The sequence below is a fragment of the Cyphellophora europaea genome (genome assembly GCF_000365145.1).
Source record: "Cyphellophora europaea CBS 101466 unplaced genomic scaffold supercont1.1, whole genome shotgun sequence".
Classification (NCBI taxonomy): Eukaryota; Fungi; Ascomycota; class Eurotiomycetes; order Chaetothyriales; family Cyphellophoraceae; genus Cyphellophora; species Cyphellophora europaea.
In genome coordinates this window covers 428,233-451,736 of record NW_008481797.1, presented here as the reverse complement: position 1 = coordinate 451,736, position 23,504 = coordinate 428,233, and the positions used below count along the sequence as shown (strand labels likewise).

The 23,504-nt window shown below is 54.9% G+C and overlaps 8 protein-coding genes across 8 annotated transcripts; 4 read left to right on the top strand and 4 right to left on the bottom strand.

Annotated features, from left to right (window-relative positions):
• Window positions 1-399: 399 nt before the first annotated feature.
• HMPREF1541_00139 (adenine phosphoribosyltransferase) lies at window positions 400-1,102 on the top strand (the record flags this gene model as incomplete). Its single annotated transcript, XM_008712447.1, has 2 exons — window positions 400-472; window positions 531-1,102. 2 exons carry the CDS (start codon window positions 400-402, stop codon window positions 1,100-1,102), a joined length of 645 nt encoding a protein of 214 aa, XP_008710669.1.
• A 106-nt stretch (window positions 1,103-1,208) lies between these two features.
• On the bottom strand, window positions 1,209-1,841 carry HMPREF1541_00138 (uncharacterized protein; the record flags this gene model as incomplete). The annotated part of the gene is made up of 2 exons (XM_008712446.1): window positions 1,209-1,630; window positions 1,676-1,841. 2 exons carry the CDS (start codon window positions 1,839-1,841, stop codon window positions 1,209-1,211), a joined length of 588 nt encoding a protein of 195 aa, XP_008710668.1.
• Window positions 1,842-2,403: 562 nt separating this feature from the next.
• HMPREF1541_00137 (uncharacterized protein) lies at window positions 2,404-8,391 on the top strand (the record flags this gene model as incomplete). The annotated part of the gene is made up of 1 exon (XM_008712445.1): window positions 2,404-8,391. One exon carries the CDS (start codon window positions 2,404-2,406, stop codon window positions 8,389-8,391), a length of 5,988 nt encoding a protein of 1,995 aa, XP_008710667.1.
• Window positions 8,392-9,522: 1,131 nt separating this feature from the next.
• On the top strand, window positions 9,523-13,281 carry HMPREF1541_00136 (uncharacterized protein; the record flags this gene model as incomplete). Its single annotated transcript, XM_008712444.1, has 3 exons — window positions 9,523-10,041; window positions 10,094-12,277; window positions 12,346-13,281. The coding sequence occupies 3 exons, from the start codon at window positions 9,523-9,525 to the stop codon at window positions 13,279-13,281; spliced, it is 3,639 nt and encodes a 1,212-aa protein (XP_008710666.1).
• Window positions 13,282-14,687: 1,406 nt separating this feature from the next.
• HMPREF1541_00135 (uncharacterized protein) lies at window positions 14,688-16,181 on the top strand (the record flags this gene model as incomplete). The annotated part of the gene is made up of 2 exons (XM_008712443.1): window positions 14,688-14,725; window positions 14,777-16,181. The coding sequence occupies 2 exons, from the start codon at window positions 14,688-14,690 to the stop codon at window positions 16,179-16,181; spliced, it is 1,443 nt and encodes a 480-aa protein (XP_008710665.1).
• A 545-nt stretch (window positions 16,182-16,726) lies between these two features.
• HMPREF1541_00134 (uncharacterized protein) lies at window positions 16,727-18,472 on the bottom strand (the record flags this gene model as incomplete). The annotated part of the gene is made up of 1 exon (XM_008712442.1): window positions 16,727-18,472. One exon carries the CDS (start codon window positions 18,470-18,472, stop codon window positions 16,727-16,729), a length of 1,746 nt encoding a protein of 581 aa, XP_008710664.1.
• Window positions 18,473-19,217: 745 nt separating this feature from the next.
• On the bottom strand, window positions 19,218-21,840 carry HMPREF1541_00133 (uncharacterized protein; the record flags this gene model as incomplete). The annotated part of the gene is made up of 2 exons (XM_008712441.1): window positions 19,218-21,780; window positions 21,833-21,840. The coding sequence occupies 2 exons, from the start codon at window positions 21,838-21,840 to the stop codon at window positions 19,218-19,220; spliced, it is 2,571 nt and encodes an 856-aa protein (XP_008710663.1).
• A 324-nt stretch (window positions 21,841-22,164) lies between these two features.
• On the bottom strand, window positions 22,165-23,073 carry HMPREF1541_00132 (uncharacterized protein; the record flags this gene model as incomplete). The annotated part of the gene is made up of 1 exon (XM_008712440.1): window positions 22,165-23,073. One exon carries the CDS (start codon window positions 23,071-23,073, stop codon window positions 22,165-22,167), a length of 909 nt encoding a protein of 302 aa, XP_008710662.1.
• Window positions 23,074-23,504: the final 431 nt, after the last annotated feature.

Genomic DNA, 23,504 nt, shown 5'->3' with positions numbered 1-23,504 from the left:
GTGGTGCCGCAATCAAGCCACCAGAGCATGTTCAGTCATATATGGCGCCATCTGAACAGCAGAATCGGAGGGGTAGAAGCGAGTGGACAAGTCTCAGGTCAGGCAGGGAGCTGTTCCGGTGCAGACCGGCTTGTAGAGGTCGAAGACGGCAACCTTTGGACTCAAGCGGCGGCCTGGCATGCGCGATTGATTCGTCTCGGGCGGAGCTGTGAGCGGCTAGTCGACTAGGTTCTGCATGTCGAGATGGAAGAATGGATCGCTCAGGCTGGCGCGATGGATACGTGCATCGTGTAATCTTGCGCCGCACTCCTCACAGTCACCTTTTTCGCACCGTGCTTGCTTCTCCCTATAAACGCTCGCTCTCACCGTCTTTTCCCTAATCTATTTCTTCTCTTCGTCATGACCTCTCAAACCACTTCTGCGGCCTCTCAAGATGGCTCCCAGAGACAGCAGTCCAATGCCACCACCACCGGTCAGTGCCAGATTATTTTTTGCAGAATTCGCCAAAAACCCCCACTAACATGTGGCAGCCTCCCAACTCACCGGTCATGAAACGCTACTGAGCCTACGACAGAGCCTGAATGCAGGCCTGAAGCAGTACCCCGATTTCCCGCAGCCTGGAATTTTGTTCGAGGATATCTTCCCTCTCTTCGCCGATGTCAACTTGCACCGCAATTTGATCCAGGCTTTTCTCCTCACCATCGAAGAAAAACTCGGCGCCAACAAGCCCGACATCATCGTTGGGCTCGACGCTCGAGGATTCTTGATTGGGCCACAGCTGGCCATTGCCCTTAATGCAGGGTTTGTACCCGTGAGAAAGCCAGGCAAGCTACCAGGTGTCCTCGAGACAGTCGAGTACCAGAAAGAGTATGGAACAGACACCTTCGCCATACAGCGCGATTCAGTGAAGCCCGGCAGCAAAGTACTGGTCGTCGACGATCTTATTGCCACTGGTGGCTCGGCTGCCGCGGCAGAGACCTTGATCAAGAACTGCGGCGGCGAGCTGCTGGGTTTTGTCTTCCTGATCGAACTGACGAAGCTCAACGGTCGTTCTAAGTTGAACGGACCCGTATTCACCGTGCTTGAAAGTCAAGCGGATTGAATAAGTTTATGTTAAGCAAGCGACCTCTGTACGCTGCCGGTATCCTACCACATTATACAATGGCGACGTTTCCGTTGCTGCTACCCGACCTGCACCCCGAACCCGATCAAATGTTGGTCGACTTCTTGATCGATTTCACCGCAGCTTCCAGATCACCAAGATCATCTGTCGTCGCAGACGGATGCGAGTATTTGACCACACCGGAAGCATCGACCGCATAAACACCACTTGTTTGCCAGCGGGTACCACTCTCGGTCGGTCGGTTGGCGATCTTCTCCTCACGAGCCATTGTAAAGACCGCACCCAGGCTCCAAGGGTTCAGCACATGCCAGAAGCTAGCCACCCCCAGACCATATTGGCCATATATTTTGCGCTCGCTGTCCACGATGACTTGCACGTTGGCAGCTCCACCTACCGACTCAACCCATTTGTCGGTCGAAGGTTTGTCACTATGAGAAACAGCAATGCACTGCACATCTCGGTTCTCTTCAGCTCGCTTTCGCAGGAGGAGGAAAGTTTTCTCCGCGACTACATTTTGTTAGCAGATCACCAAGGTGCATTTGTGGTACATACACGGACAGCCACAGTGCCGCAGGAAGGCAATCACAACAGGCTTGCCATCGCTTCTGGGGAAAGATATATCGGCGGTGTTTGGTGCTTGAGCGTTGACGTCAGGGGCCGACTTCGTCTCGACCTTGGTAGGAAACAGCCAGCTAGTGAATTCCTGTTTGGCCGTCATGTTTCGGATTGGTTCATCTGCCCTTCTAGAAGAGAGGACGAGAGCATCCAGAAGAATAAACAGCTGCGATAGCAATGCATTTTTTGGAATCTACAACTAGTGACGTGCCCGTTCCAGACCCCTCCAACTCAAAACTTTGACATGACCGCGGCTCTCAACTGTGTATCGACAGACATATCGGGGCCCCCATGACGGCGCGCATAAGTCGCTAGGGTGGTCCGCCATGAGCCGTAGGCGTGGGCCGAAGTCTCTTACCCCACACCGAGAATAGTGCCACTCAGCGCTGGCCGGCAAGCGGAATGGCGGGCAGCAGCCGTTTACTGAAAAGAGGGCAGCACACACATCTGAAACATGGTTATAGCCGCGAATCAGCATCGTCATCTGCCATGAGTTAGTGCGCTACGATTGTTGCCTCTCAAGCTCCTTTTAGCATCTTCCAGTCACTCGCTTGCTCTCCCCCTGATACCTCCTGTTGAGTCCGCGATCTCATCGCACCCGCAGTCGACCGCCCTTCCGCCGGGTTCGCGCCGCCCCCTCGAGCACACAGAGCATGCGCTGAAGCATGGCAAATTCCAACCCCGAGCTCGAGGATCAGCTCCGACAGCTCGATTCTGAACTCGAAGAAGGCGACATCACACGAAAAGGCTATGAAAAGAGGAGAACCCTGATTTTGAGCCAATTTCTATCTCCACAGGATGTACCGCAACCCCGGAGCGGCGGTCTTCGTATACACTCTCCTGACGACAGCGATCACCCTGCTTCGCTTGATGGGTCGCGAGCCGCGTCGTTGGCGGCTCTTCATGGCCAACCCGGCGGCTCGTCCAGACAGGGTAGCCTGCAAGGTTCGCAGCCAGCATCGCGGCAAGTGAGCAACGCGCGTGATTCCTATGACGAGCCCCCTTATAATCAGGCTCCCGTGAGCCATGTAAATCGGTTTCAAGAGAGGGAGATGGGCGGCTCTATGCGTCAAAGCTCGTTCTCGAATCGGTCATCGACGCTGATGGGGGAGGCGCCAGATACTTCCAGGACGCAGACTCTTTTGAGTCAGCATTACGCATTCAACCCAGACCAGCAGCAAGCCTACAACGGTGGGGACGGTAGGAATTCCACCATGCTGGATTCTCAGCAGGGCTACTTTTCCGACTTCGCCGGTCAGCAGCGGGATGACCAGGAGGGCTATGGCGGTGGACCACATCGTTACTCGCAGAGTGAAATTACATCGCCTACAACACAAGTTGCCCCGCCACTACTCAGTGCCGGAGAACTTGCGGGAGGAGCTGCAGTCCACCAGATGCCTCTCGAACCTCGAGAAGTCCCATTCGCGATTTGTGACCCCCATGACTCGACGTTTGAGATGTCGAGGTTCGAAAACATTGCCATGGTCCTTCGGCATCGCGCGAAAACGAATCCGAAACAGTCGGCATACTGGGTGCTGGACACCAAAGGCAAGGAGATGGTCTCTATCTCATGGGAAAAGCTTGCCAGTCGGGCCGAAAAAGTAGCGCAGGTCGTGCGGGACAAGAGCAGTCTGTACAAGGGTGATCGGGTTGCTCTGATCTATACCGAAAACGAGGTCATCGAATTTGTCGTGGCTTTGATGGGCTGTTTCATAGCCGGTGTCGTCGCAGTGCCCATCAACGACCTCAAAAATTATGCGCGTCTGAATGTGGTACTGACTTCAACACAAGCTCATCTTGCCCTAACGACCGAGGCTAACCTGAAGAACTTCCAACGAGACATCACGGCGGCGAAACTGAATTGGCCTCGGGGCGTCGAATGGTGGAAGACGAACGAATTTGGCAGCTATCACCCCAAGAAGAAGGCAGACGAACCGGTGCTCGAGGTTCCAGATCTTGCATATATCGAGTTTTCCACGGCGCCGACGGGTGACCTTAGAGGTGTTGTCATGAGTCACAAGACCATCATGCATCAAATGGCAACACTGAGCGCCATGGTCACGTCAGCCACAAGCAACACCAAAGGCGATACATTTAATCCAGCTCTACGGGATAAGACCGGACACCTAATGACCGGGCGAAAAACAGCGGAAACCATACTCACATATCTCGACCCGAGACAGAGTGTTGGTATGATTCTAGGTGTGTTGTTAAACGTATACGGCGGCCATACAGTGATATATTTCGACCAGCGGGCGATTGAGACCCCAGGCTTGTACGCAAACCTAATCACTCGGTATCGATCGACGCTCATGGTCGCGGACTATCCCGGCTTGAAGCGAGCAGCCTACAATTATCAGTCTGACCCAATGCTCACGCGAAACTTCAAGAAGAATTTCGAGCCCAATTTCAGCTCTGTCAAACTCTGCATGATTGACACGTTGACTGTTGACCCAGAGTTTCACGAACTTCTGGCGGATCGCTGGCTGAGGCCATTGCGAAACCCCCGGGCACGAGAGATCGTGGCACCAATGCTCTGCTTACCTGAACATGGTGGCATGATCATCAGTATGCGCGACTGGCTCGGCGGCGAGGAGCGCATGGGCTGTGAGCTGACCCATGAGATGGATCATGATCAGCAAGATGATGAAAAGAAGGAAGACGAGCCTTCGACCAGCAAGAACTCTGCGTTTGGCAGCAGCTTGCTAGGAGGTGGCCCCAAACAGCCTTCGCGCATGGAGAGATCGACAGAAGAGTTGGCAGAAGTACTTCTTGACAAAGAGGCGCTGAAGACAAATGATATTGTCGTCTTAGCCATGGGCTCTGAAGCACAGGCGAAAGCGGGTTCATATCCGAATGCTGTACGATGCGGGGCTTTCGGTTATCCAATCCCTGACGCTACCTTGGCGGTCGTTGACCCTGAGTCCGGACTTTTGTGCAGCAAGAACACCATTGGTGAGATCTGGGTAGACTCACCCTCACTCTCTGGTGGCTTCTGGGCGCTGCCGCGACATACCGAGAACATTTTCCACGCCCGGCCATTCTTGTTCCGTGAAGGCAATCCCACACCCACCGCGTTGGACCTCGAATTCCTACGCACCGGCTTGTTGGGCTGCGTGATCGAGGGCAGGGTCTATGTTCTTGGCCTTTACGAGGATCGCTTGCGCCAGCGAGTCGAGTGGATTGAGCATGGTATTCAGGTCCAGGAGCATCGCTACTTTTTCGTCCAGCACTTGATCATGAGCATTATGAAAAACGTACCGAAAATTCATGATTGCTCGGCTTTCGACTGCTTTGTCAATGAGGAGCACTTACCGATCGTGGTTTTAGAATCACCAAACGCGTCGACAGCTCCATTAGCATCCGGCGGACCTCCCCAGCAACTTGACCTCCAGCTGCTTGACTCATTAGCTGAGCGAGCGATGGATATATTGTACCAAGAGCATCACCTACGAGTATATTGTGTCTTGGTCACACCACCCAGTGACTTGCCACGGGTCACGAAAAATGGTCGGCGAGAGATTGGGAATATGCTATGCAGGAGAGAATTCGACAATGGCACGCTACCAGCTGTACATGTCAAATTTGGGGTCGAAAGAGCTGTTCAAAATCTACCTTTTGGTGATGATCCTGTTGGCGGTGTCTGGTCACCTATTGCAAGCGCAGCGAGAAAAGAATTGCTCTACGAGCAAGAAACGCAGTGGTCAGGTGTTGACCATCGGGAAGTCGTAATAGACGACCGAACTTCCACGTCTCTCAGCAACTTCAGCAACATCTTCGACCTGATGCAGTGGCGAGTTGCTCGACAAGCGGATGAGATGGCCTACTGCACGATTGACGGCCGAGGCAAGGAGGGTAAGGCCCTCCAATGGAAGAAATTCGACCTCAGGGTTGCCTCCGTCGCCATTTACCTGAAGAACAAAGTCAAAGTCAAACCAGCAGATCATGTTGTGCTGATGTACACCCATTCTGAGGAATATGTGTTCGCACTCTACGCGTGCATGGTGCTCGGTGTGATAGCCATACCCATAGCGCCACTTGACGCCAACCGACTGGCAGAAGATGCACCAGCCTTTCTGCACATTGTCGCCGATATGCGAGTCAAGGCTGTGATTGTCAACCATGACGTCGATCAGCTATTCAAGCAGAAGATCGTGTCGCAGCATCTGAAGCAGTCGGCACAATATCTCAAAGTACACATACCCAACGTCTACAATACGTCCAAGCCTTCGAAGCAGTCCCATGGATGCAGAGATCTCGGTCTAACCATGAATAAAGCTTGGGTGTCGCCTAACAGCCCTGTCGTCATTTGGACCTACTGGACCCCTGACCAGCGAAGGATATCTGTTCAGCTTGGTCATGATACCCTTATGGGGATGTGTAAGGTTCAAAAAGAGACATGTCAAATGACGAGCTCAAAGCCGGTTCTCGGATGCGTGCGTAGCACCATTGGCATTGGTTTCATTCACACTGTCCTTATGGGTGTATACAACGGCAGCCGAACCTACCTCATTTCGCCACTCGACTTTGCGCAGAATCCTATGTCGCTTTTCCATGCTCTTGGGCGGTACAAGGTAAAGGACACCTACGCTACAAGCCAGATGCTGGAGTTTGCCATGGGTCATGTCGCGGGCAAAGGCTTCATGTTGCACGAACTCAAGAATTTGATGATTTCGACCGAGAGCAGACCCCGGCAGGACCTCTATGCCAAGGTGAGGACACATTTTGCACAGAGCGGCTTAGAAAGAACTGCTATCAACACCATCTTCTCGCATGTGCTAAATCCCATGGTTGCCTCTCGGAGTTACATGTCTATCGAGCCTATCGAGCTCTTCTTGGATCTGAGGGCGCTCCGGCGAGGTCTTATCTGTCCAACTGATCCGGACAATGATCCGCAAGCTCTCTTGGTTCAAGACTCCGGCATGGTTCCGGTATCGACTCGCATCGCTATCGTCAACCCCGAAACGCAACAGCTTTGCCATGTGGGCGAATATGGTGAGATCTGGGTCCAGTCGGAAGCCTGCGCCAAATCGTTCTACATGTCAAAGCACTTATTCGACGAAGAGCGTTTCAACGGTCGTATACTTGGAGGTGATCCTAATGTCAGCTATGTCCGAACCGGTGATCTAGGCTTCCTCCACAACGTCACCCGACCTATTGGTCCTGGCAACCAGCCTGTCGAAATGCAGATTCTCTTCCATCTCGGCAATATTGGCGAAACGTTCGAGATCAATGGCCTCTCACACTTCCCTATTGACATTGAAAACAGCATCGAAAAGTCACACCGCAATATCGCTCCCGGTGGTTCTGCCATTTTCCAAGCGGGCGGCTTGATCGTCGTGGTCGTGGAAGTTTTCCGCAAAGCCTACTTGGCATCCCTTGTTCCTGTCATCGTTGATGCTGTGCTCAATGAGCATCAGATTATCGTTGACACGGTCTGTTTCGTCGGTCATGGCGACTTCCCTCGGTCTCGCCTCTCTGAGAAGCAGCGTGGCAAGATCCTCTCGAATTGGGTGACGCGAAAATTACGTGCAGTGGCGCAGTTCAATATTCGCGACCAAGATTCGAGCGGCACCAACGCACAGATACAAGGTCATACGAGGAAAACGAGTACCGCCCTCTCCAAGACCTGGAGCAACATCGATAGCGTGCCAGGACACCAGCATCGTGGCTCTACAGCATCACAGGCTGAATCCTTTGTCCCGGTCTCGCGCGATGACATGTCCCGCTCATCCATCATGCCCGAGCTTCCCCTCGAGCTTCCCCAAGACCAATGGCAAATGGATCCGTCAGGTAGAATGTTTGAGGACAGTACTGCAGGTACCACAGACATGCCCAAGCTGGCGGTGAACAACCAGGTTGTTCAACCTCCTGAAGGCGTCGCTGAAATGCCCGCCGACTCCCCCACCGCTTACAATAACAGCGGCTCCTTCACCAACGCTACAAACCCCTATTTCACTGACGAGAAGTTTTTCGACCCCGAAGCCCCACCCTTCGGCTCGGAGTCCACGACGGATCTTACGACGCCTACCGCTGGACCTCCCCGCCTGTCCCTAGCGAACCCTTCCAACTACAATAACCACGACGACAACTCCACCAGCGGCGGGACTCCCACCACATACAGCGCCACGCCGACATCTGCCGTCCCGCTCTCGCAGCGTGACACCGGAAGTACAGTCCACGCACCAGGCAGATCTGGCACCGACTCGCCCTACGATGACAGCGGAAACCCTTTCGCCGGCAACAACGTACCTGGCGGTGTGCCAAGCTACTACGATGTTGGCAGCCCGACCGGACAGTCAGCCGGAACGCGCTTCCAGGGCTTGCCCAGCCAGCAGCGCTTCTCGGCTCTACCAGGCTCACTTGGCGAGGATTACGTGAGTCCGCGCGCGGCCTGGGGCGAGCAGCCGCAGCAGCATGAGCTACCTCTGCGGGCTCCAAGTCCCGGGGTCATCCCTCGCAAACCTATGCCGGGTGGGTATGAGTTGCCGGCGCAGGCCCATGCGCCGCAGCAGCAGCGAGGGCAGGGTGGTGCTGCCGCTGCTGGTGGTGGCTTGCAGGTCAGGAATCCCGAACAGAGCGCCGACATGCAGAGCGTGGCGGGTAGTGTGAGGAGACGGTATGATGGCAGTGGATATGGCTACGATTACTGATGGGTAGAACAAATATGCGTCGGTGGTGGTTGTGAACGCGGGAAACGAGGAAAATGGCCCAGAGACAACAGCACTTGAGCAGCGTGCAGGGGTAACCGGTCGCTATACCATCTCGTTCAGCCCCAGCTCGCTTCGATGGCGGGTAATGAAGCACGCCCGTTGTAGCTGTAGGCATATGATCGCAAAACAGTGGTATTGACGCGGGTCAGCCGTAGAGCTGAGCACGTACAAGCGTGGTACATGTGTCTATATGACTAAAGGCTGGGGGTTGTCAATGAAAAGCAAAAGCAATGACAACAGCAACGATGTTAATGACATGTGAAGCGAGATGCTCGACAATACACAGCCAACACAGGAAGGTTAGTATAGCGGTCCGCATGCCTTTTTACCCTACTTCTCCTCCGCGTCGCGCATTCAGGCGGCGTGGACTTAGAAACCTGGATAGCTTTAGTCTTCAGTTGTAGAGTACCCCAGGCGCACCCCATTCCGGGGTAGTGGGGGGAGGCTGCCTTGCCGCTTAGCCGGTTCATGTTCCGTCAACCTCTTCGAGCCTCAGGAGGATTTCAGCCACAAGTCAATAGACTATGGCGCCCCCGAAGCTTGGTTAAGGAGAAGCATCAACAAGCACCAAGCCACTGAACTTTCGCAGTCGTCAACAACACCATGTTTTCACCCCATTGCCTCCTTGTTCGTTGCTCCCACAGCACGGTGTAAGTTCTGGTTGATTTCCACCTTCAGTCCAGCCAATGTTCATCTGGCAAATCACCAACGATTTGGCCTTGCTATGCCCCCCCAGATTGGGCTTCTCCTTTTTTTTAAACCCTCAAAGCTTCGGTTCTTCTCACGCCCAAAGCCAGGCTGATCCAGACTTTCTTTTGAGTATGTCTAGACACGAGTTCTCAGACAATGGCTTGCAGTCGACCATTCTCGCAGGGTATGTTGGCTCAATTTGGGAGAGATGAGACGCGTGTGCAACCCTCAGGCTGGAGAACGAGGCTTGCGGGGCGATATGCATACATATCAACTCAGTCTCACGCGCTCAATTCGTGGCTCTGGTGAGGTCGAGTGTGAAGTTCTTGTCCTGACCAAAAGACGTTCGTTACTGATTTTCAGTCCCTCATTCTATGCGCCATGATGGCCACGTCCATTCGTTTTGCGTCTTCCCTAGTCTTCATTCTATTTGCGTGTTTGACCACTTCTGAAGCTGGAACCCTTGTTTACGGCAACTCCCCCAGTCGTCGAAGCTTGCAGAGAAGTGACCTTTCAATCGCTGGAAACCTTCCTGGCCAGTGGACTTCGAAAGGATGCTACGCCGACAGCGTTGGCAACAGAGCCTTGGCTGCGAAATCATACACCGATGATGGCATGACCGAGGAATCCTGCGTCAACTTCTGCAACACCGTCGGCTACGCTTTTGCTGGCGTTGAATACTCCCGAGAATGCTACTGCTCAAACTTCATTGGAGCGTCTGGCCAAACCGCTAACGCTGGTGATTGCAACATGCCATGCGGTGGGAACTCCACGGAAGCCTGCGGCGGTCCCAACCGCTTGAACGTCTTCCACAACGATGCCATTACAGCGAAGCCCACTGGGCCTGCCACGAATGCCGGTCCTCCTGGTTGGGGCTTCGTAGGCTGCTACACCGACTCGGTCCAGGCGCGAACGCTCGTCAACGGATACCCCGTGCAGGGGGGGGGTCCAGAATATGACCGTCGCCAATTGTGTGGCGGTCTGCGCTGCCAACGGCTACACTATCTCAGGTGTTGAGTACTCCGGCGAGTGTTACTGCGGCAACACTTTCTCCAATGGCGGCGCACCTGCTCCTGATGGCCTAGCTGGCTGCAACATGATATGCAATGGCAATAGTTCAGAGTACTGTGGTGGTCCTAATCGACTTGATGTATACGTCCTGGGTGCCAGGTCCATTATTGCACCAGACTGGGCGCCACTCGGTTGCTACACTGACAGTGTGACTGCTCGTACCCTCTCCGTCGGTATGCCAGTCCCTGGAGGTCCTGCAAACATGACTCAGGAGAACTGTCAACAGGCCTGCTTTGCGAGCAATTACAACATTTCTGGGGTCGAATACTCACAGGAGTGTTACTGCGACAATCAGTACCGGAACGGCGGCGGCCCGGCAGCGGACGGCACCGCAGGTTGTAATATGAATTGCAATGGAAACACTGACGAAGTTTGTGGTGGACCCAACCGCCTCAACGTATTCACTTATGTTGGACGCTCGCCAAGCGCGACAACTACAAGCGCATTAGCTGCGGCTTCAACGCAATCTGGTGTATCCACGGTGCAGACAACATCATCCAGCACAGCTCCAGCGACGACACCTACCAGTGCGGCACAGCTACCGGGCAACTGGACCTACCGAGGTTGCTACATTGACAATGCCAACGGACGTATCCTGATGAATGAATTACCGGACAATGACGCCCTCACAATAGAAAACTGCGTTCAAACCTGCGCCTCACAAGGCATGACGGTCGTCGGCTTGGAGTACTCAAAGCAATGCTTCTGCGGTAGCAGCATTATCAACGCCGGCACGCTGGCAAATGCAGACTCGGACTGTGCAATGACCTGTTCGGGCAACTCGTCGGAGGTCTGCGGAGGGTCCAACCGCATGAGCATTTTCGCAACAGGCAATATGACAATTCTCCCCGTCCCCACCATCCAAAGGACAAACTTGCCGGCCAACTGGGCTTATCAGGGCTGCCTGAACGACAACGGCAACTCCAGAGTCCTCCCGCACCAGATCGACATGAGGACCAACATGACGGCGACGAACTGCCTCGCACTCTGTGGCCAATTCGGATACAGTGCTGCAGGTCTCGAATACGGCCAACAGTGCTTCTGTGGCGATGACACTGATCGAATTGCCTCTGGTGCCACCTATCAACCTGACGCACAGTGGAGCTTCCCTTGCTCCGGTGACCCAACGACTCTGTGTGGCGCTGGCCTCCTCTTGAGCTACTACACCCAACCGCCCGTGGATGTTTGGCAGTTCCCCACGGGCAACGGGGCAGGTGTATATGAATTCCTCATTGGAGGGACGGTTATCCCGTTGATCACCTCGGCTAATCGCAACGGCAAGGTGACATTTGTTGAGAAGCATGGCACTGGTCCTCCTAACTCTACTGGTGCCTACGAGCTTGATTTATCTGCAATCGACAGCTGGGACGTGGCCTGGAGAGAAGTGGAAGGACTCCGAACAGACGTCTTTTGTTCTGCTGGTCTAACTTTGCCGGATAAAGGTGCACGGATAATCAATATTGGAGGCTGGTCTGACGATTCAACATATGGTGTACGTTTCCTGACCCCAGACGGATCACCAGGAGTTCCTGGCCAAAGTGTATGGCAGGAAAACGTGGACGAGATCTCGTTACAAGTAGGTCGTTGGTATCCATCCGCTATGATGATGGCCAACGGCTCCATCCTGGTTGTTGGCGGTGAAAACGGAAGCAATGGACCGCCGGTGCCCAATCTGGAGATCATTCCCAAACCCCCAGGAGGATCCCTTGTGTACTGCGACTGGCTCCAAAGGACAGATCCCTACAATTTATATCCATTCATGGCCGTGCTCCCATCCGGCGGTATCCTTGCGAGCTACTACAACGAGGCTCGGATCCTCGACGAGGCTACACTCCAAACCGTCCGTACCCTTCCGAACATACCGGGCTCGGTCACGAGCTTCCTCGCTGGACGAACGTACCCGCTTGAAGGCACATCAATGATCCTGCCACAGTCATATCCGTGGACAGACCCTCTGACCGTCCTCATCTGCGGCGGCTCAACCCCGTATGCAGGTGATGCCCTCGACAATTGCGTCTCCATCCAGCCTGAAGTGCCCGGCGCGAACTGGGCAATCGAGCGAATGGTAACGTTTTGCTCCTCTCTCTCTCTCTGCATACTCATAACCATTTACTAACCCATCTCTTCCTCCAGCCCTCCAAGCGCGTCATGTCCAGCATGGTCGCGCTCCCCGATGGCACCTTCCTCATCATGAACGGCGCCCAGCAAGGCGTCGCGGGCTTCGGTCTCGGCGACAACCCCAACCTCAACGCTTTGCTGTACGACCCTTCCAAGCCGGTCCACAACCGCATCAGCAGTCTAGCCAACACGACGGTCGCGCGCATGTACCACAACGAGGCCATCCTACTCATGGACGGCCGTGTCCTGGTCTCAGGCTCCGACCCGGAAAACCTCGACGGCAAATACCCGCAGGAATACCGCGTCGAAGTCTTCATCCCGCCGTACCTCATGGGCCTGGACGAGCCATTGGCTCTCAACGTGTCAGACCAGGTCTTGTACCACGCCAACGCCGGTACGGCCTTCGCTTCCAACGCCACAGCATCCGACAGCGCGCCATATACCTACGCCAACGGCACCAATTCCTCCTCCGTCAGTAACGGCACGGCCTGCGGCGCCCGCCCCATCTTCAACCTCGCCCTCAACAACACCGACTGGTCCTACGGCGCCACCTACACCTTCACCATGCACTGTGGCGGCACGCCCGCCAAAGTCTCGCTCATGGGCGCCGTCTCCAGCACCCACGGCAACAGCATGGGCGCCCGCACTCTGTTCCCGGCCTTCAGCTGCGGGACTGACAATGGGAATGGCACCAGCACCGGCACCAGCACCGGCATCAGTAGCTCCACTAGCAACAGCAACAGCAACAGTACTAGTACCAGTACCGGCACATCGTGCACGGTCACGGCGCCGCCCAATGCCCACGTCGCGGGTGGGCCGGCGTGGTTCATGATGTTCGTGATAGGCGGTAATGGCGTGCCGAGTGTGGCGGAATGGGTGCGGATCGGCGGGGATCCGGGCGGGTTGGGGAGTTGGCCTGCCTTTGAGGATTTTACGACGCCGGGGTCGTGAGGATACGGAGTAATGGTATCTTAATAAGGTCATGGAGGCGCGGAGGCATGCTAGTCAGCGACATACTGGAAGGTAACCAGCAGCCGTATGTGATTGACTGACACTAAACTGTAGAATACTCCGTAGTCACACCGGTAGGCCAATGTATGCAAAGCGAGAGTGAGGAACTATCTGGTGTGTTTCCGCCAAGCGATATGCAATGCGGAGTGCCAAGCATCGGCCTTGCCAAGACAGGCAAGGCTGGGGCATATCGTCGTCAGTCACGTGTGACAGGCGGCGATATGCTATTCAGCGAGGTACAGAAAGGCAAACGGAGTCGTAGATGGTCAAGTACCATTTCAGCTTGCACCCATACTGTGCATCTAGTTGTGTTGCGTTCCAATGCCGGCTAACCAGGCCCGGACATCACCTTTGGTGCGGTATCGCGTGTGGCCAACGAGTGCTCCACTGGACACCGTCGCTACCATCGTGCTCTTGAAGCTGCGTGTCGAGGCCGAACGAACAGAACCGTGGATCTGGTCGGTTTGGGCAATAGCTTGTAGGTATTCATCAGCACATTTTTATATGGACGTCACTCCGTGGAATCATATACCCAGGTATAGCAGCTTCTGAAGTTTCAAGGCAACAGAAGCTTGGTAGCAGGCAATAAGCAGGAGGAGTAAGGCGTAGAAGTGGATAAGGTAGTGTACTTCTGGCGCGGCCATACTGTAAACGGCAAAGGATTGAGACACAGGACCAGAAGTACAAGTACTTTCGTAAGGACTTTCGGATTGTCTGAGGGACCTTCGAGGAATGTTTGAGGAAGAACATTTTTGGGGGGGTGGCCTCTCCTCTATATCGTCCAAGGCACCTGCAACAGTGCATTGTATGCAGCCAATGGCAAGAGCACTGCCAGTAAGCTGCAGATCCGGCTACGTCAGGACAAGGGATATGTCAATGCGAACCAATGTGACAGCCAGTCAGATGGTCCCACGTTTCTGACGAGGCAGAGATCTAGTCCCAAGAAAGCATTTATGCAGACATGCTTGCAGAGGTGCCATAAAGAGATGGATGGCCGAACATCCGTTCTAGGCGTTAGCGTGCTGATGAGGCGGAATTGCCCCTCATCGAATGCCAAGTGCACGTGAGCTGGTCTGGATTCGCCGGCAAGATGTCGAGACCGAACACGTGAAGCCTGACCACAGACCGACTGTGACCCGGACTCCGTGAATTGATATGGTAAAGCATGCCCAGTATCGTTAGCGATGAATCCCTAATGCTTAATCCGGCGCGATGATTGGGCCATGTCTAGGGAGCATCAACGACAGCGGAAAAGGGCACAATACCTCAGCGCTGAAACGTGGACAGCGATCAAGGATGATGTGTACGAACGGTATATAATTCAGGGTCAGAGCCTTGAGCGCATTATGCAAGATTTTCACCAAGAATACGACTTCCTCGCAACGTACGTCCCAAAAGGTTTGAGTCGAGTATTGGCAGCTGACCAAAGTCGCAGGAAAAAGCAGTGGAAGGATCAGTTAGTCAGATGGGCCTTCCGGAAGAGACTAAACAAGGAGGATAGTGCACGAATCTGCCACCTCTATCGTCAAGGTGCTCAGCAAGGCAGAGACAGGACCGTCTACTTCAATAGAGAACCGAAAACCCTTGAAGATATTCGAGCATACATCAGGAAATCGCCCTTAGTAGCCACCGAGGAAGATCTACTGCAGTATCTCGACGTCGACAACAGATCTCCGTACATCACCTGGCTGGACACCGATCCGGACCCGGCCACATCACCTGGCCACTTGCTGAGTGTTCCTGCCGCAGACCAGCCATCGGAAATTGCTGCTTCCCATGAGCAGTTCCGTGTGGACTGGACGGCTCGGGACCACTCGCCGTTTGACGATCAACTCGCTCGTGAGGTGCACCTTGAAGCTATACCGCAGGCGCCAGCAGTAACCAGCGCTCGAAGACCCGAATCAGGCATCGAAAACATCATGTCCCAGTCTCTCCTTGTCGCCAACAAACTATCGGACGCTCGACGTAACAGAAAGTTCACCCCCTCTCTCTCCACACCACTGGCGGTGTCTGCTCGGCCTTATCCAGATCTTCTGTGGCAGGCCATGGACATGATGGCCTGGCTGCAGGTATCCTTCAACGTCGTCCTACTGGCTCTCGACTACTTTGACCAGATTTCCCTCTCGGAGAGGATAGCCAGCGGCTACGTCTTCTGGGCCCGCGTCATCATTTCCCTCAAGCTCGCCCACACTCTCCTCGAGGACCATCCGTTCACGTCTCACTTCTGGAGTCGGGTCCTCGACAAACACGGCATCTCCTCCAGCACAGGTTTCAGGCTCGAACGCGAGATTCTCGCCAATCCCGACTTCCACCCTCTCCCAGCACAAGCAGACTGGGAGCTCATGTCGTACGAGGCTCGAGGCGCGACGAGGGCTTATCTACACACCATCAGCAGCGCCTTGCAGACCGACAACCCCGCCGGCGTCGCTGGTGGTGACGCGGTGGTCCAACCCAACCCGCCAGACACCAAACAAAAACCAGAAAGCGCGACAGTGTGGGACGCACACAAGGACGTGATCCGTTCCCTCTACCTCGATCAGAACTGCACGCTCCGGCAGATCATGGACACGATGCAGAAGCAGCGCGGCTTCACCGCCAGCGAACGCGCCTACCGGCAAAAGCTACATGAATGGGGCATCAGAAAGAACGGGCCCAGCTTTCCCGGCACCGGCATCCTACAACAGAATGGCGGGTCTCGCTTGCCGCCGCCGCCGCCGCCGCCGCCGCCGCCGTCGTGGCCATTCTCGAGCACACCGCAGCGTGACCTACTTGCACTCACCACGGGCCAGAGCGACGATGGTGCTGGTGCTGGTGCTGGTGCTGGTGCTCCGAGAACCTGACAATTCCAGTCGTCGCAATGCAATGCCACGACGCGCATTTGACTGAAACACCTTCACCTCTCAAGCTTGAGACCTCTAAGGGGGGTACTTATTCCTGGCGCACGGCAATCGCGGCGGGCGGCGGCCGCGGCGGCGACGGAGGGCGTGGAACACTTAGCATCTAGAATCCGATGCATGGTGTTCCATGGTGACAAGGAGCGGGCGGTCAAGACGCTCCGACCCGGCGAATGCATGGCATGCAATATCTACTCGGCAGCTTCCAGCGCATGTGTGTCTGCTCACTGCAAGTTGGAAATTTGCTCAATATTGGTTGAAATGATACCTCTACTATTCTACTATAGCGCATCGATTCAAGAGTGTAATGAGAACCTACACACACACACTATCTACCTGGTTTTTTATCCCGCAATCCTCTCGTGCCCCGACCTCTTTCATCTCTCTCCTGAGGTGAAGGGAGTACATTCGCCGACGCCCGGCTGCCTGGGCTTGGGCGTATAGTCCGCAGCACAGCATCAAGCTTGCGAGGCTGGTGTGTGGCGACCGCCCTACAGTGCCAGCCAGGGCGCATCTGCGGACCAGGGAGCATCAGCGTATTCGAAAGCGGCAACCACGCGATTGATGGAGAGCACACGTCTCCAAAACTCCAGTTCCTCGCGTGCGCTGTCCACGCTACGGTACATGACGCGCCCTTTCGCTGTAAAGCGTTGGGGAAGGCCAGGATAAGGAGGAGGAGACGGTGGCGCGCCGCTGTGCTCTTTCACGAAAGTGCCGAGCTCGGCGATGCGCTCGCTGGTCTCGGCGCGGGTCTGCAGGGGCGCGATTCGCGCGGCGACAACGTCCTTGGTATTGGCGGACCACGTGTGATAGGTGATGAGCGAAGACGCGACGCCGCTTTTGCCGTCGTCATCGTTGTGTTCTAGGACCACGTGCGTGTCCATGTCCATGTCCATCGAGTGAGTTCCCGCAAGCCTTACGTGATCTCCGGTGTCTCTTATGGCTTGTTCGGCGAGGGAAGGGTCGCCATAGTGGCTATCTTCGCTTTGGCTGTCGTCACTGGATCCTGTGTACGGAACAGCAGCTGTTTCCTGCTTCAGCTGTCCGAGAATATCATTGTTGGTTTGCCATCTCTGCGCGTGATCCCGGGTGAAGTCGTGCATCAGATCTAGATGTTGTTTCATCTCGTCCTTTCGCAAGAACGTACGCTCTGCCTCGGGTCGCTTCCAGCATTGGAGTACTTTATGGGTGCACTGTTCTGGAGACCGGTAGCACGTCGGACAACAAGGAGTATTGTCGAAGATGTTGCGTAGTGCCTGACAGATCCAGACCGTGTTAGTCGTCAGATGAACAGTCTTCATATGTCGCTTCAACGTGAAAGGTCGTGCAAAGCGCTTTGCGCAGTGGAGACATCTGTGACGTTTCTGCTTCCCATCAGGGGATGCGCTTGGGGGTCTGGGCCCGACCCCGTACGCTCGACGACCACGCCGAGAGACATTGGATATGGAACTTCGGGCAGAGTACACGCTTCCAGGTCGAGAATTGACGCTGGCAGATCGAGAGTATGCGCTGCCGGCCGCTGAGGGTTCAGCGCTAGTTGATGATTCCAATTGGGACTCTAAAAGTAACCCCTCCATTGGCATTATATTGTCGACTTTCGGATTTGCGTCGATGACGGATGTCATAGGAATCGGATAGACTCTTGGCAACGGTTGCTCGCTGTGGTCAGGTAAGCAGGCAAGATACCATTGCAGCCGGTCCCCATCGAAGTCGAGCAATTTCAACCGGCTGCCGTCCTCGGCGTCTGGGAATAGAGACTCAAGAGTCGAACTTGACACTTCGTGTCCATCAAGAACCTGAGGACTGGATGGTGACGCCACCGACGAGCCTGTCAGAACATTAGCTTCATTGCTGCCAGTCTTTCTCATCCGTCGTCGTCGGTAGTTTGCGAAGAATGTTGTAACTTGCGACTCTAGAAGACCATTGTCGGTTGCTAGCTGCTTTCTTTCCCCACTCCTTGGGTATGGCCAGTCCACGTGACTTTGTATCCACGTTTGCAGAGCATTTCGCTGTTGCCGGGAAAGTCGCGACCTTGAAACGTCTGTACCCAGCACAGCCACGTTATCGGGCGCGCTGCTACCCCCGTCAAGCTGTGCGTTACCCGCGTTATCCTCGGCCTGATTCCGGGCATCGCGTGACATGAGGAGCGTTGGACTCACGGCCTCGTTCATGGTGTCATTATTGGTAGCATCCTGGACCTCCGGCAAATGGGAGAATAGCGATGTTGCGTTCTTCATCGTCAGAGAGTGATCAAGAAGCATGGCGTCAGGGCTGAAGTATTCAGGAGCAAAATCGAAATCTCCACTGTTGAGATGACTAGTATATGGTTCGTGCGGATCATAGCTGAAACCCGGGGAAGACTCCACAGTCGGATGGGATAGAGGCTCAGCAGGTGTAATTGCGTTCGTGGTGAAAGCCGGAGCATCCCATGCAAAATTGGCGAAGTCTGCATCATGCAGGTCTGAAGCCCACAGGTCTGGATACATCTCGCTTCAATGGTAGGTAATGCGGGGTCCTGGATTAGGTGAGGTTGACAGGTCGCTCGTGATGACAGTCAGTCGATTATCGTGCCTCATGAGATTGCTGGACAGGATCTGGCACAGGCCAAGGCTGTTGTCAGAAGATCAAAGACTGCATTCCAGCCAGCTTGACTACCAAACCCGCTGGGCTTCACCGAGTGCAGCAGCATGGTTTTGAAGGCGACAACTGCCCGGCGAGCACCGTGAATGCCATCAAGATAGCGGCGTCCAAGTTGGCGGAGTGGCTTGCCAAGCAGTGGCCCGGCTAGCCTAAATTAGCGGTTGACATTCACGGTGCTGACAGGGAACGCCTCGTTTCGCCCGCACCGTGATTGTCAGTGCGAATCCCCCGCGCTTGACTGGCCTAGAGATCAGCACCAATGACCTGGTCGATTGAGGGACGCAGGGCGAATCCATGCTATCTGCCTGTGTTAAGTCTTATAAGCTCGCAATCTCAGGTCATCTATGTGAAGGGAGTATTCCCCGACCCCGGCCGCCGTGGCTGTGGGTAGCCCGCGGCACCAGCCGCCTGACTCGGCGGACCGCCAAAGCGGATACCCATATCTGGTGTCCACACCGCACCACCACCACCCGGAGCACCTCCCATCACTCCCTGTGGCGGCATGGGACTCCTTGTGTTCGCTACCGCAGGTGTATTGGGCGGGTGTGTGGGCGTTGGGGCATGCATCGCATCCTTTGTCGCATTGACGTTGGCCTTCCCGGCGCCGGCACCACCAGAGGCACCACCATCCTGCTTCTGCTGTCTCGCGCGCTCGCTGCGCAGCTCACGCCGTGTCTCCTCGAGACGCAGTCGGCCAACTTCACCGCTAACGAGCTCGGCCTCCATCTCGCTCTTTTCCACGCGCCGCGCGGCCACCTGCTTCTGGCATTGGTCACGGAAGCGGTTGACATGGCTGGCGAGGTCGTTGTAGAACTTGCGCCCCGTGTCCAGGTTGTTGATGATCTCTTTGTATTTCACATACGCGGTCTCGAGCTCCTGTAGAGCACTCTCTCGTGCCTTCAGCGGACCTGAAGACGAGCTAGCCTCCCGCTGTCGAGCACTGTTAAGAGCGCTGTTAGCCTCGCGTAAGCGGGAGAGTAGCGCGTCTTGCTCTTCTTGCTCATCTTCGAGGCTCTTCCGGTCGGACTCATAGGTTTCAAGGCGTGCCTCGAAAAGAGGTTCAAATTGTGCCGCGGAGATGGGCTGCATCGGATACTCGCGCTCGAGACGGGCGGCTTCAGCTAGTAGGGCAGCGTTTATGTCATCGTTGGCCGCCTTCGACTTGAGCGCTTCGACCTTTCGTTTGCGGCGATTTTCTAGTCGGGAGATTTCGTTGAGGACAGAGCGGAGAGTGGTGGCGGCGGACTCGATGCTGGGCGTCAGCGTGACATTCCGAGATGAGGGAACGTATGCTTCAATATCGCGATCGGTGCCGGTCATGATGCGGAGAATGTGCTCGTTATCACGGATCTTTCCTTGCACTAGATTGTCTGACGAGGCAGCAGAATTGAGGTAATTCTGCAGTTCAGTTGACGATTGATACTGCCGCGCAAGAGCCACAGTAGACGGTGGTCGTGTCCACCGCTCGGTACCAAACCGCTCACGCGCCCGGTCATCTTCCTGTCTTTCTGCCTCTAGTAGCGAAAGGCCTTCTTGGTATACGGTCAGATCATTGGTCTTGATTCTGTGCGTGTCCTCATGTGACCGCTTTAGCCGCTGAAGTGCGTCTTGTTGACGCAGTTCTTCTGCTTTGGAGATCAGTGAAGGTGGAAGACCCAGCGGTTTCTCCAGTGCTTGTAATGAGCCTGGAAGATTCAGGGACTGCAAGGTATCGCGGATATTGCCGTTCATGATATCGATGTCGGCAATGATGGACTGGTTGACCAGACGATCTCGCCGATCTGCGTATATTGACGCGGCCTGGTGTACGGCGTATGGAACCAGCTTCTCAAACAAAGGGTTTCCGAACGGCCGATTGGGACCAAGTAGTGAGATACCTTCGGCCACTTCTTTTGGCGTCTTTGATGACACCATGTTGGCTCGTTGCAGGTATTCGAGCTCTGCCTTGGAAGGGACCGGCAAGAGGTAGATGACATCGTTGTCTTTCTCCGCTCTCTTCAGGTCCTCGGCAACTCTCTGCTTGAGGCCTTGAAGATCTGACAGAACGACCTTGTTGATCCACTTGCCCTCTTTAAGCCCTTCATCGACACATCTGATGCTGTCTTGAAGTCTTGCAACTTCCTCTCCGTACTTGCGCTTCTCCAGGCAGTCGCGCGATTGTCTGTATTGGGCCGCGGCGGCAAAGTGGTGATGCTTTGCCTGCAGGTGATGGATCCACTCTGTAGATACGGCATCTGACTTGATGGCTAGATCGCCGGCAGTGTTATAGTAGTCCGAGACCTTGGCCGCCAGCTTCGCGACGGTGGCGTCCTTCATTCCATCCTTGGCCGCTTTCAGCCAGTAGGCTTCCTGTGCTTGGGCTAGGAATAGTTGCTCGAGGCTTTCCAGTGTGAAGTTGTCCATGTCTTCTGGGGGCGCTCCCCGCATGTCCGGTATAATGCTTGTCCGCAGGAAGGCCAAAGTGCCTGCGGCAGACATGCCATATCCTGCAGCCTGCTTCAACCCATCTGAACTAGTGCGATTCACCGCGAAGGCTAGTTGTGTGTATAGGGCTGCCAGATTGAACAAGACATTAGCCAACTCAAATCTGAGATTGTTTTGCAGAACCGGCTTCTGAATGTTGTATCCTATGGAAGGATACCAAGGGAATTCGACGCCGATGTCGATTGGAAACTTGCCCGACAGATACTGTAGCTGAGCGACGTAGCGCTGCAGTTTCGTAACACCGGACGCGTGTGGTTCCCTGACATGTATGGCATCGTCACGTAATTGATCTATTGCGCGCAAGTCTTCGGCGAACGTGGAGGGTGACTGATCGTAGTGTTTGGAGATGTACGATTTGATGGCGGAGGAGAGGTCGACCGAATGACTCTTGCGGAAAGGCAGTTCGAGGATTTCGGTACCGCTATAAAGGTCAGTCGGCGCATACAGCATACAGGAGGATCAGAGGCACTTACGCCGCCATCACGGAGGGTCGAGGTTGTGTAATTGAGGACGATGGTCGCGTGGGGAACGAATCTAGCAGGAGCCCCGCGCGGGTGACTGACGTGCCAGACACCAGAGACCCAACCGAAGTCAGGCTATGATTCACCAACAGCACAGTCGATATCGTATTCACGCGACTCGACGCTGAGTCCCCGATGTATGTATGAAGAGGAGGACAGGCGCAGGCAGCGGAGGCCACTGTCCCACGTGCAGTGCAGAGTGCCTGTGACGTCAATCGTGGTCCTGAATATTTTTGTGCCGCAGCATGGATTTCGGTATACATGTGGTCAATAATATCTGATATTTACTTCTTGAACTCTCCTTTGAGCAGGTGATCCTCATAATCGTAATACGCTTGGAACTCGCAGTAGCAAGTCTCAGCGTCGCTTTCCATCCTGAAATTGTATTCAGCCTCCTCGTCGGTAATCAGAACCTTCTTCAGGCCGTTCGCGGCGGCCATTTCGGCGAGAATCTGGCCTTCACACGCCTTCTCCATGCTCCAGAACAGGAAAGCTGCCTCGTCGACCGTCTGGCCAACAGTCAAGAGACCGTGATTACGGAGAAGAGCACCCTTGCCGTTACCCAGCGCCTCGGCAATTCTCTCGCCCTCCTCTTCGGCTAGTACCACGCCACCATACTGGTTGTAGCAAGCGTGCGCATTGTAGAACTTGCACGCATCTTGAGTCAGCATCTCGAGCGGCTTGCCAAAGACGGACCAGGCTTTGCCGTATTTGGTATGAGCATGGCAGACGGAGTGGGCATCGGGTCGTCGCCTGTGGATAGGAGCATGGATCAAGAAGCCGGCAGCATTGGCCGGCCTCGAGCGGTTGCCACCAACGACCTTGCCATCATCGAGGTTAACAAGGACCATGTCTGAGGCGTTCAGGAGGCCAAAGTGCTTGCCCAGCGGGTTGAGCCAGATGCAGTTGGTCCATTCAGGATCGCGCACTGAGATATGGCCGGAGATGCCGAACACGAAGCCTTCGCGGCTCCAGTGTCGGAATGCCGCAGCCATATGCTCCAGTTGCCATTGACGCTTCTCGGCGAATGACGGAAAGGTGGGAATGCCAGCGAGTGTCACATCGCCGTGAGAGATGGCCTGAAGCGGACTCTTATCTTCCATGCCATGGACGTGTGCCGCCTCCTTCTCGGGCTGGACCGATTTGGAGACGATAGTGGAGGGCAAGATATCAGATACTGCGGAGGGCGCCATTGTGATGGTGTGGGGTTCTTGGAGGGGTCAGAACGGTCTTAGGTACTGGTCCAGGTTCTTATAATGGGATATAGGAAGGAAGGCAACTTGCATACGCCTTCTCGAGAACGTCTTGCGCCCTCCCAACCCACCTTTTTCTTGGAGATACCTGCCAATTGCTGAGGAGGACAAGATAGCCCCGGCCCGGTCAGTCACGTTGATCACCTTGAATTTCCGTGGGGAGCACGCCTATCTCCGATCTATGAAAAAACCTTCTACAGACGACGGTGACATTTTGTCCGCTTCATACATCTACTTCTCTCTGTTTTGCTTGCGTGAAACACAGTACAGGTCATCGCCTTGATAGAAGTGGCGTGTCCGTTTCGACATGTTAGCCACGACTTTATGGCATTTGCTTCTTCTCGCTTGCCACGTTGCCTCGCTGTCAATAT